Genomic DNA, 12382 nt, shown 5'->3' on the forward strand with positions numbered 1-12382 from the left:
AACAGACTCAGCCAGGCAGAGGAGGGTGGTGATGGATAAGGACTAGTTGGGCTCTGTTCAAAGAGAGCCCTCAGGCCAAGCTAGTAGGGGATGGAGGTTTAAAAGTATTTGACGTACAGAATGTGGTGTTGAGTCTAGAGCTCTTTTGGGTAGATGAAATAGGTACAGCTGTTTGACAAACCTCCTTAACTGTTAAAATGGTTGAAGCTAGACAGAGTGGACCCAATCAGGGTGTGTTCAATACCTCATTAATGGTTAAACTTAACTTCAGCAAATGTTATCAACATATCAATTGAATACTTTGACAATTGATTAAATGGATTATAAGGGAATGGATGATTGAATTAAACAGAGGAGATAGTGACTTTCAGCTGGTGCAGGAAAATGTATGAACTACAGAACTATACAGGAAAAGGGTACAAGCGTAAGACTATGAACAGAATGAAACAGCAGATTGTTCTACAAAACCTTCCATGCTGACCTACTGTCCAGAGGCTTAGACTTCATAATACTAAACGTCATCGTTAGTGTGATTTGAATAAGATGTCAGCTGTTTGCGGTTGATACAGAAAGCTTTTGGTTCAAGCTCCACATCAGGACACAAGCACAAAGTTTCATAAAAATGTAAAAGTGCTGAGGGAGTGCTGCAAAAGAGAAAGAGAAAAAAAAACTTACATTTATATAGTACCTTCACAAGAAGCCAAAAGGTGCACATTTTGAGCTGTGGTCACTGTTGCAATGTAGGAGACGAGGCAACAAAATGGTGTTCAGCAAATTCCCACAGGCAATAATCTGATAATAACCAAATCATTTTTCTGTGATGTTGATTGAAGGATAAACATCAACTAAGACAACAGGATAACTCTCCTGCTCTTCTTCCAAATAATGCCTTTGGATCTTTTACATCCACCCAAGTAGAAGATGGAGCCTTGGTTTGATGTCTCATCCAAAATACAACACCTCCAACAGTGCAATATGTTGTGTGTAAAAGATCGATGGCACTATTTCAAAAAGCGAGAGTGTTATCCCCAGTATCCTGAATATTTATCGTTCAATCAACATCACCAAAACAAAAGTTGCAGTTTGTCAGAATGCTGTGTTTCCTACATGACAGCAGTGACCCCACTTTAAAAATATTTACCCGACTATACCCAGAGTATTTATTGGGAGGTCATACAAGGCACCATATAAATGTAAGTCTTTCTTTCCATGTGTATGATTCATTCATTAGAGCTACAATAAAGCTTTAATATATCCAATTAGGATTGCTGAGCTGAATCACTGATGGGGTAACCTGGAGCTGAGCATTCCTGACACAAAGGAACCCTACAACGGAGCCAATGTTTTCCTCATCTTTGAATACATTGTGATCTTATGACTTTGACTAGCGCCATCTTTCAGACAGAAAAAAAAACTCAGATACTGGTGAGTAAAAGTAAAAATCTTTTAATGAAATACTTCATCATAAACAGAAACGGCTAAAAGAAAATCACAATGATAAATGAATGCATTAAAACTGAAAAATCTGCTTCAAAACTGATTTGTCCATCCATCTTTTCACTTCAGATCAATAGAATTTTTTTCCTACTATTGCAACAATCCCCAATTATTGGCCAGAATGTCAACAATTTCATTTATTCAAATGATTAAAGATAAAATTAGAATTGTAGAGATAGTGGCCAAGACCATTTTAAATGAAGTTATTCTTTGTGATCTTCAGGATCATTAAATTAGTTTATACTGTGCAAAGGATCAACTGCAAAGAGTTGTTATAATTTACTGCAAACACAGCAGGCCAGGAACCCACCAAAGACAAATGTAGTAAACACAAGTAGTTCCAAAAGTTGAATCTGTTTCTAACCATGCTAGAGAGTCACTTGAATCCTCAATATTGATAATTTATGGACCCACTATACTTGTGAAAGGAAGCCGGCACATAGCAAATAATAATCGCTAGCAATTAATCATACCAGGATTATACAAGTAACTGAGTTCTCTCTAAATATTCTGTATTTCGATGTTTCAGAACCATTAGAAACAAAATACAACATTGCACAATGCCTTGTCAACATTCTCATAACAGCTCAAAACAACTCTCCCCACATAAATCAATTCAGAGCAGTTACATATTGCTGCTTAGAATAAGCAAGTTGGGAATATTCCATTTTCAAACTGTAAACTTACAACCCTGGAAAGCTTATTCAGCAAGAGCTTTTCAATCCCAAGCAATGACAGCTAGAATCAAGAAAAGCAAATTACATCTACCATCCTTTCTGCTTTTCTTATGGAGAATCCCAAATCGAATGTTTGTCTTGTGCTTTACCCAGAACAAGATGGGTGCTAGATGAAACTTTAAAACAGCTTCTAGGAATCACAAAAGAAATGATGGATAATACAAATGAAATTGCTGGAAATACTCAGCAGGTCAGGCAGCATCTGTGGAAACAGTTAATGTTTCAGGTCAAGAGGACCTTTCACCAGAACTGAAACAGTAACAGCGTTTTTGTTTCAGGTTTCCAGCATTTGGAGTGTTTTGCTTTCAACCAAATGAGGCTTTGTCGATTTATTCTACCACAGGATTTGGTCTGTAATTTGCATATTTATCAGAATATGTCAGTAGTCTGTGAGACTAATTTAAATATTGTGCAAAGTAAAACTCCAAACTTAGTTGTAGTAACTGGATTTCATCTCCATGTACATCTCGATTCATGATTTATTCATCACTCCTTGGCAGAAGATGTCTCATGTATACGTCAGAACTGTGCAGTCTTAGCAATTAGCATTTCATTTTTTCCAGTTTATCTGTCGTCACCATTTCCACCACTTCTCCAGACATGAACTGATCCTGAAGCAAAATACATCAAGACTTTAAATAAGGATTTAAATATGCAACGTTTACTGTGGACTTAGTGAAAGTATGTACTGGCAAAGATTTGAAAAATTAGCAATGTCATTCAAAATTTAGACTGAATTAGATTGTTATCTGAAAAGGAAATAAAATTCAGGATTATAGGAAGAAGGCAGAAGAGTAAAACTTGGTGATTGCTTATTCAGACAGCCAGTACAGACATGATGGACCAAATGGCATCCTCTGCACCATACCAATTCTGTGATCACTTATCTGCAGTTTTCATGAAAACAAATGATAAATCAGTGAAAGCAACCTACAAAACATTGGCTAAAAGTTCCCGAATACAATTAAATAAATAGGAAATTTGTTTAAGATAAGCCACTGTAAAACAGTCGAAAGACTACAGTGCCTCTAGGCTTTCACCCAATGAGAATTTCAGAAGCTAACACATCATGTTGACAGCTGAGAAATGTACATGCCTGAAGCTTTCTTCTCTTTACTCTGTTGCAGCACCAATGAAAAACTGACTCGAGAAGTTATATGCAAACATTAAATGCAAATGGTGAGATTTAGAAATCTACAGCAAGATTCCTCTCCAAGTAAACAAAGTGTACACGCTGAATCAAAGAATCATTGCGTCAGATGATCAAAAAAGTAAAAGCCCTTGGGAATTAAGGAAGAGTGGCAAATTGGTTCCAAAATTAGCTTAGCAGCCAGAAGCAAAGGGTAATAGATGATAGCTGCTTTTGCGACTGGAAAACTATTGACAGTAGGGTTCGCTTGAGCTCACTGCTCAGTCCCTTATTTTTAGTAGTTTGCACATTCCATTGATGAATAAATTAGCCATGTGGTTCACTGTGAGAAGGAAGCTTCTTTTTTTCCATTTATTCTTTCAGGGGATGTGGGCAAGGCCAGCATTGGTTGGTTGCCCATCCCTAATTGCTCCTGATCTGAGTGGCTAATTAGGTCATTTCACAGGGCAGAGAGTATGAAGTCATATGTAGGCTAGACCAGGCAAGGATGACAGATTTCCTTCCCTAACGTACATTAGTGAACCAGATAGGCTTTTACAACTATCGATGATAGTGTTGTGGTATCATTACTGCGACTGTCTTTATAGTCCAGTTTTATTAGTTGAATTTAAATTCCACCAACTGCTATGGGCGGTTTGAATTCATAGCCGGGGCCTCTGGACTACTTCTCCAGTGCCATTTTCCCCTTTAGACTGCAAGGAAATATAGATGGCTTGGTCAGTTGGACAGAAAAGTGGAAAATTGAATTCTACCTGGAGAAGTGCAAGCAATGCATTCGGGGTTGTGCAACAAAGCAAGGGAAAAGACAATAAATGGGAGGATAGTGAGTAGTGTGGAGGAAGAAAGGGATCTTGGAGCATATTCCCGCAGATCCTCCAAGTTTGCAAGACAGATTGATAAGGTGGTTAAGAAATACATGCTTTCTTTTATTAAAAGAGGCATAATATATAAAACAGGGAGGTTGTGCTACAACTATGTACAACACTAGTTACGCTGCAGCTTGAATACTGCATATATCACATTACCGGATGAATGTGATTGCACTGGAGTGTAGAGATTTAAAAGGATGACACCAGGATTGGGAAACTTTGGCTATGAGGAATGACTGGATAGGCTGAAGATGTTTTCCTTGAAACAGAGGAGGCTGAGAGGTAACTTAATTAAGTTGTATTGAATTATTAGATAAGCTCTATGGACAAACTAGTTAACTTAGAAGAGGGATCAAAAGCCAGGGGGCATAGCCTTAAAGCAACTGGTGGAAAGTTCAGAGGGCAATTGAGAATGGTTTATTTTTACCCTGAGGGTGGTGGGAATCTGGAATTCACTGCTTAAAAAGGTTGGTAAAGGCAGAAACCCTCATCGCATTTAAAAAGTGGTTGGATTTGCACTTGAAGGATCAAAAAAGACAAGGCTACAAACCATGAGCTGGAAAGTGGGATGTGGCTGGATAATCTTTTTTGGCCAGCACAAACCTGATGTGCTGAATGGCCTCCATCTATGCTGTAAATTTGTATAATTTGAAAAGGTGTTTTACATGTCTTCTGGCAAACCTACAATGAGGTTATATCTGAGATCAATAGCACTTCAAATAGTGCTGGGCTACTGAATCAGTACTCTCAATTGGAGAAATTTGTCAAATACCAAATCAAGAGGCAAGACATTGGGTCTGCACATTTCAAATAAATGTCAACTTACTTTATCATAAATGACTTTGATTATCAAAGAACAACTTGGACATGTTGCAACTTCTTCCCCATTTTCCAGATCTTCCTGTAAGACACCAAAAAGTTAGATTTATTTTCTTTGCATCTCAAATGTGCTAGTTCAGGCTGCAGCAATGGTTCTGCAGCTGATCTACAGATCTGTGACCATTCTAAAGTTAAAGTTTATTTATTAGTCACAAGTAGGCTTACATTAACACTGTAATGAAGTTATTGTGAAAATCCCCTAGTCGCCACACTCTGGCGCCTGTTCGGGTACATTAAGGGAGAATTTAGCATGGCCAATGCACCAAACCTGCAGATCTTTGGATTGTGGGAGGAACACAGTAAGAAGTCTCACAACACCAGGTTAAAGTCCAACAGGTTTATTTGGTAGCAAATACCATAAGCTTTCGGAGCACTGCTCCTTCGTCAGATGGAGTGGAAATCTGCTCTCAAACAGTGCAAACAGACAGAATCAAGTTGCAGAATACTGATTAAAATGCAAATCCTACAGCCAGCCAGGTCTTAAATGTACAGACAATGTGGGTGGAGGGAACATTAAACACAGGTGAAAGAGATGTGTATTGTCTCCAGACAGAACAGCTAGTGAAATTCTGCAAGTCCAGGAGGCAAGCTGTGGGGGTTACTGATAATGTGACATAAATCCAGGAAACCAGAGCCCCCAGAAGAAAGCCACGCAGACACAGGGAGAATATGCAAACTCCACACAGACAGTGACCCAAGCCGGGAATCGAACCCAGATCCCTGTCGCTGTGATGCAGCAGCGCTAACCACTGTGCCATCATGCCATCCCTTTACACAAGATTAAGGATTTGCAAGGAGAGAGGCAGGTGTTGCAAACACGTTTGATCTCATCATGTTTATTTTTAAAATGTAAAGTGATTGAGACTGGGACTCCTAAATCATGTCCCTTCTTTCCTCGCCCACAAGTATCACCTCATCTCTTTCTACTTTGCACCATTGTTCCAAACCACCACAACAATAGCATTCAAGGCACATGGTACCAGAGCACGGAGACTTCTTGCAAGCTGTGCCCAGCATACCCTCTACTTCTATCTTTTACTCTCAGTCTATGCTTCTAAAACTTTATTCTAACACTTTTAAACTCTCTAACAATGCTCTATTACTGCCTGTTACAGATTTGGACCTACCTCATGTTAAGTTGATCTTTCTATGATGGTAAGACAACATTCTGCATTCTCTCCTTTCCTTCTCTATGTATGGTATGCTTTGTCTGTACAGCGTGCAAGAAATAATTATTTTCACTGTATACTAATACATGTGGCAATACTAAATCAAATCAATATTACCCTTATCACAAAGCTCAGTCTACTACCCACTTCTGCAGCATTTTATCCTGTCCGACCCTTCATTTAAAATCCTTATGTACCATCTCACCTTCCCCTTCAACTTCACCATCTCTCACAAGCCTTGCCCATCAGTCTTGGTGACTGACCAAAAAAGCTCCAACCACTTCTTTGGATTTGTCACAAACTACAAACCCCTTCCTTTGTGAGCACCCTAGGAAAAGCACTGCAGCAAACAAAACTGCACGCACGCATACACACCTCCAGTCATCACAACTCTTGCACAGTTCAACCTCATTTCCAATTTTATCTTTAAAAAGCACTTCAAAATATTGGTGCCACAAATATCAAAACTCTCCCTCAACTTCCTGACATTGTCAGGGCCCCAGTTATAAACTACATCTTTATCCCCAATCCTGGTGAATGTCTCTCTCCCTGGCCCTGCAGCCAACCCTGGAATACCTAGATAACAAAGACACCTATGTCAGGCTCCTATTTATTGACTGTAGCTCAACCTTCAACACTATTATTTCCACGAAACTCATCTCCAAACTCCGTGGCCTGGGCCTCGGCACCTCCCTCTGCAACTGGATCCTGAACTTCCTAACTCAGAGCACAATCAGCAAGGATAGGCAACTACACCTCCTCCATGATCATCCTCAACACTGGTGCCCCACAAGGCTGCGTTCTCAGCCCCCTATTATACTCCTTATACACTATGACTGTGTGGCCAAATTCCCCTCCAATTCGATTTTCAAGTTTGCTGACGACACTGCCGTAGTGGGTCGGATCTCAAACAATGACGAGACAGAGTACAGGAATGAGGTAGAGAATCTGGTGAACTGGTGCGGCAACAATAATCTCTCCCTCAATGTCAACAAAATGCAGGAGATTGTCAACAACTTCAGGAAGCATAGTGGAGAACATGCCCCTGTCTACATCGTAAGAAGTCTAACAACGCCAGGTTAAAGTCTAACAACACTAGGTTAAAGTCCAACAGGTTTATTTGGTAGCAAAAGCCACTAGCTTTCGGAACAGGCTGTCCCTTCGTCAGGTGGGTGGGAGTTCTGATTACAAACAAGGCACAAAGACACAAACTCAATTTACATGAATAATGAGTCTTTACAGCTAATCAAGTCTTAAAGGTACAGACAATGCAAGAGGAGGGAGCATTAAGCACAGGTTAAAGAGATGTGCATTGTCTCCAGACAGGACAGCTAGTGAGATTTTGCACATCCAGGCAGGTTGTGGGGGTTACAGATAGTGTGGCATGAACCCAATGTAATCCCATGTAATCAGAACTCCCACCCACCTAACGAAGGGACAGCCTGTTCCGAAAGCTAGTGGCTTTTGCTACCAAATAAACCTGTTGGACTTTAACCTGGTGTTGTTAGACCTCTTACTGTGTTTACCCTAGTCCAATGCTGGCATCTCCACATCCTGTCTACATCAACAGGGGCAAAGTAGAAAGGGTCGAAAACGTCAAGTTTTTAGGTGTCCAGATCACCATCATGTCCTGGTCCCCCCCATGCCGACATATAGTTATGAAAGCCCACCGTCGCCTCTATTTTCTCAGAAGACTAAAGAAATTTGGTACGTCAGCTACGACTCTCACTAACCTTTACAGATGCACCATAGAAAACATTATTTCTGGTTGTATCACAGCTTGGTATGGCTCCTGCTCTGCCCAAGACCACAAGGAACTACAAAAGGTCATGAATGTAGCCCAATCCATCACACAAACCAGCCTCCCATCCACTGACAATGTTTACACTTCCCGCTGCCTCGGCAAAGCAGCCAGCATAATTGTGGATCCCAAAACAAGCTCAGCGCCAACAACTGCCAGTTTCCAGATGCAATTTTACATCTCATCCGCTTCATCCTGGACCACAACATCTTCACCTTCAACAACCAGTTCTTCATCCAGACACACGGAACAGCCATGGGGACCAAATTCGCACCTCAATATGCCAACATCTTCATGTACAGGTTCGAACAAGACTTCTTCACCGCACAGGACCTTCAACCGATGCTATACACTAGATACATCGATGACATTTTCTTCCTTTGGACTCATGGTGAACAATCACTGAAACAACTCTATGATGACATCAACAAGTTCCATCCCACTATCAGACTCACCATAGACTACTCTCCGGAATCGGTTGCATTCTTGGACACACGCATCTCCATTAAGGACGGTCACCTCAGCACCTCACTGTACCGCAAGCCCACGGATAACCTCACGATGCTCCACTACTCCAGCTTCCACCCTAAACACGTTAAAGAAGCCATCCCCATTCGGACAAGCCCTCCGTATACACAGGATCTGCTCGGATGAGGAGGATCGCAACAGACACCTCCAGACGCTGAAAGATGCCCTCATAAGAACAGGATATGGCGCTCGACTCATTGATCAACAGTTCCAACGCGCCACAGCGAAAAACCGCACCGACCTCCTCAGAAGACAAACACGGGACACAGTGGACAGAGTACCCTTCGTTGTCCAGTACTTCCCCGGAGCGGAGAAGCTACGGCATCTCCTCCGGAGCCTTCAACATGTCATTGATGAAGACGAACATCTCGCCAAGGCCATCCCCACCCCCCACTTCTTGCCTTCAAAACAACCGCACAACCTCAAACAGACCATTGTCCGCAGCAAACTACCCAGCCTTCAGGAGAAGAGTGACCATGACACCACACAACCCTGCCACAGCAACCTCTGCAAGACGTGCCGGATCATTGACACAGATGCCATCATCTCACGTGAGAACACTATCCACCAGGTACACGGTTCATACTCTTGCAACTCGGCCAACGTTGTCTACCTGATACGCTGCAAGAAAGGATGTCCCGAGGCATGGTACATTGGGGAAACTATGCAGACGCTGCGACAACGGATGAATGAACACCGCTCAACAATCACCAGGCAAGACTGTTCTCTTCCTGTTGGGGAGCACTTCAGCGGTCACGGGCATTCGGCCTCTGATATTCGGGTAAGCGTTTTCCAAGGCGGCCTTCGCGACACACGACAGCGCAGAGTCACTGAGCAGAAACTGATAGCCAAGTTCCGCACACACGAGGAAGGCCTCAACCGGGAAATTGGGTTCATGTCACACTATCTGTAACCCCCCCAGAGTTTCACTGGCTGTCTTGTCTGGAGACAATACACATCTTTTTAGCCTGTCTTGATGCTCTCTCCACTCACATTGTTTTGTTTCTTAAAGACTTGATTAGTTGTAAATATTCACATTCCAACCATTATTCATGTAAATTGAGTCTGTGTCTCTTTATAAGCTCTGTTTGTGAACAGAATTCCCACTCACCTGAAGAAGGGGCTTGCAGCTCCGAAAGCTTGTGTGGCTTTTGCTACCAAATAAACCTGTTGGACTTTAACCTGGTGTTGTTAAACTTCTTACTGTGTTTACCCCAGTCCAACGCCGGCATCTCCACATCATAAAATATACATTCCAGTAAATGGCCTTTAGCAATATTGGCAAACTGAAATCCCCATTGAGCCCAATCATCACCCATCAGTGGAGATCCTCTGTCAGAGGGTTAGATCATCAATGAGTTATTGAGGTGGAGGTGCCACTTATTCCAGTTTGATCAGTGATATTAGTTAGTGGGTGGTTGATATTAGTCTACAGCAGTTTACTACAACAGCTCCCACCTTGCTGATGATAAATTTGTCCCCACACGGACACGGGTAATAATAACTCTCCGTCTCCTCATCATACTCGAAATCCTCGATTTCCACCTCGTCGTGAAACACGGACATGATGGCTGCCCACTCGCCGTTTCGCTCAGCCGACTGCGGCCTCCAGTCTGTCCAGCTCTGACTCCAACTACCTGCTGCCTTCCCCACGCTTTCTCCCGGCCCGCTGCAACTCGGCGTGCGCCTGCGCGACGTCTCCGGTTTACGCGCCGTCTCCGGTTTACGCGCTTGCGCCTCGCAATTAAACGGATTTGCCCAGCGCTCAGATCGATATTGCGCATGCGCGCCCTCATCCCCCTCCCCGCCCTTCCGCGAACGCGCCTGCGCCTCGTTCCTGAACAGGTTGGCCCAGTCGCCAGGCCGATGCTGCACCTGCGCGCCTTCTCCAGCCAATTCCGCGAACGCGCCTGCGCCTCGCTCCGAAACGGGTTTGCCTTGCCGTCAGACCGTTATCACGCATGCGCGCTTTCACCGGCCCGTTCCTCTGACGCGACTGCGCAAACAGTTACACCCACCTTCCCCAACAGCTGACACAAGGTGGGGAGCTTTGAGCTATCTGATTTGATCTCAGATTTTCAGCACCTGCGATATTTTATTTTTGTCTTTTCGCATTTTTAAAGCTTGATTTTGTTCTCCTAGACCAATAATTTGCAGCAAAGATCAGCAGGAAGAAAACTGAAGTAAGGCAGCGCCTGCTCTAGTAAAGCCCTATCTCCAACCCAAATTTCCAATCTCTTCAGCAGAGTATTTCAGCAGAGAATAAGTTCACATCACAGCAGCATACTCTCTCAAGCTGCCTATATTGAAGGCAACACATGCAAGAATTGCCAAAGTATACTCGATGGCAGACTTCAATCAATCTGTGAACAAACAGGAGTCTGCCTACCAAACTGAAGAGCAATAGCCTTGAACATGCTGCATATTCGAGACCTGGATTGTGTGCCAACGTTATGCCAAGCAGCTCAACCTCTTTCACTTGAGCTGCCTTCAGAAACGATGGAAGGGTTGTGGTGGTCGCTGGAGTTGTTACTGGAATAACAATCTAGCGACCTAGAATAATGCTCTGGCATTAAGGGTTCAAATCCCACCATAGCAGCTGGTAGAATTTAAATTAAATTAATAAATCTGGAATTCAAAGTTAGTCTTGGTAAAGAATTTATTTGAGGAGGCAGACAAATAATTACAGTTTTAAAGTTTATTTCTTGGTGTCACAAGTAGGCTTACATTAACACTGCAATGAAATTACTGTGAAAATCTCCTGGTTGTCACACTCCGGCACCTTTTTGGGTACACTGAGGGAGAACTTAGCATTGCCAATGCACCTAACCAGCATGTCTTTCAGACTGTGGAAACCAGAGCACCTAGAGGAAATCCACACAGAGACGGGGAGAACATGCAGATTCTGCACAGTCACCCAAGTCGGGAATTGAACCCAGGTCCCTAGCGCTGTGAAGCAGCAGTGCTAACCACTGTGCCAGTGATCCATGGGTAATTTAGCATTTCAAGGAATCTTCAATGTCTTTCCCATGTGACTTTTTGCTGGCACCAACGTTTGTTTTAGCTGTGTCCCGAACTTCCATCATTCTGTTCTTGCATTCCTTCCACTGTTTTCTGGAAACCTTCTTTCTCTCCAACAGACCATGCCTTGCCAGCCTGTGTTTGGGTTCATTCTTTTTATCATAATCCAAGGAATTGTAGACCATGGCAAATCACGTTGTTTTGCCGCCACCAAATTGCATCCTGAGGCCAAAAACAAACACTACATCTGGTGCTGTTTTATACATTTTTGCCAGCCTATCCTTAATTTCTGTCTTGGGAACTGGCTTGCAAAGATGGAGGACATTGACAACCATTTGTGTTGGAGGAAGCAATTTGTCATAAACTATCTTGTTCTGGTGGTCACAGTGTCATTAGTAATAGTCGCCATGAAACTGTCATTGATTGTCACTAAAAACTGATCTGGTTCACTAATGACCTTTAGCGAAGGAAATCTGCTGTTGCTACCTGGTCTGAACAATGAGCAACTCCACATTTTCAACAGTGTGACAGGGTAGATGGTGAGAGGATGCTTTAATACTTAAATTATTGTCTGGCCAGAAATACTTAATGAGACTTTCTGAGGGCTCTGAAACCCATTAGCCTGTGAAACATCTGAGTCCGAGGGAAAACATTGCCTCTTTGACAGCTCAGCTCTCTGATCTATGCTGTCAATTTCACAATGTTTATTTACACAAGATAAAAGAGCTTTC

At 42.7% G+C, this 12382-nt stretch overlaps 1 protein-coding gene and 1 pseudogene across 1 annotated transcript; both read right to left on the reverse strand.

Moving 5' to 3' along the window:
• Positions 1-1430: 1430 nt before the first annotated feature.
• On the reverse strand, positions 1431-10536 carry dph3 (diphthamide biosynthesis 3). Its single transcript, XM_078221969.1, has 3 exons — positions 10089-10536; positions 5080-5154; positions 1431-2845 (listed from the first exon to the last, which is right to left on the reverse strand). The coding sequence occupies exons 1-3, from the start codon at positions 10194-10196 to the stop codon at positions 2777-2779; spliced, it is 252 nt and encodes an 83-aa protein (XP_078078095.1). The 5' UTR covers positions 10197-10536; the 3' UTR covers positions 1431-2776.
• Positions 10537-11616: 1080 nt separating this feature from the next.
• Positions 11617-12001, reverse strand: LOC144500049 (small ribosomal subunit protein eS24 pseudogene; annotated as a pseudogene).
• Positions 12002-12382: the final 381 nt, after the last annotated feature.

The sequence above is a fragment of the Mustelus asterias genome, chromosome 10 (genome assembly GCF_964213995.1).
Source record: "Mustelus asterias chromosome 10, sMusAst1.hap1.1, whole genome shotgun sequence".
In the NCBI taxonomy this organism is placed as follows: Eukaryota; Metazoa; Chordata; class Chondrichthyes; order Carcharhiniformes; family Triakidae; genus Mustelus; species Mustelus asterias.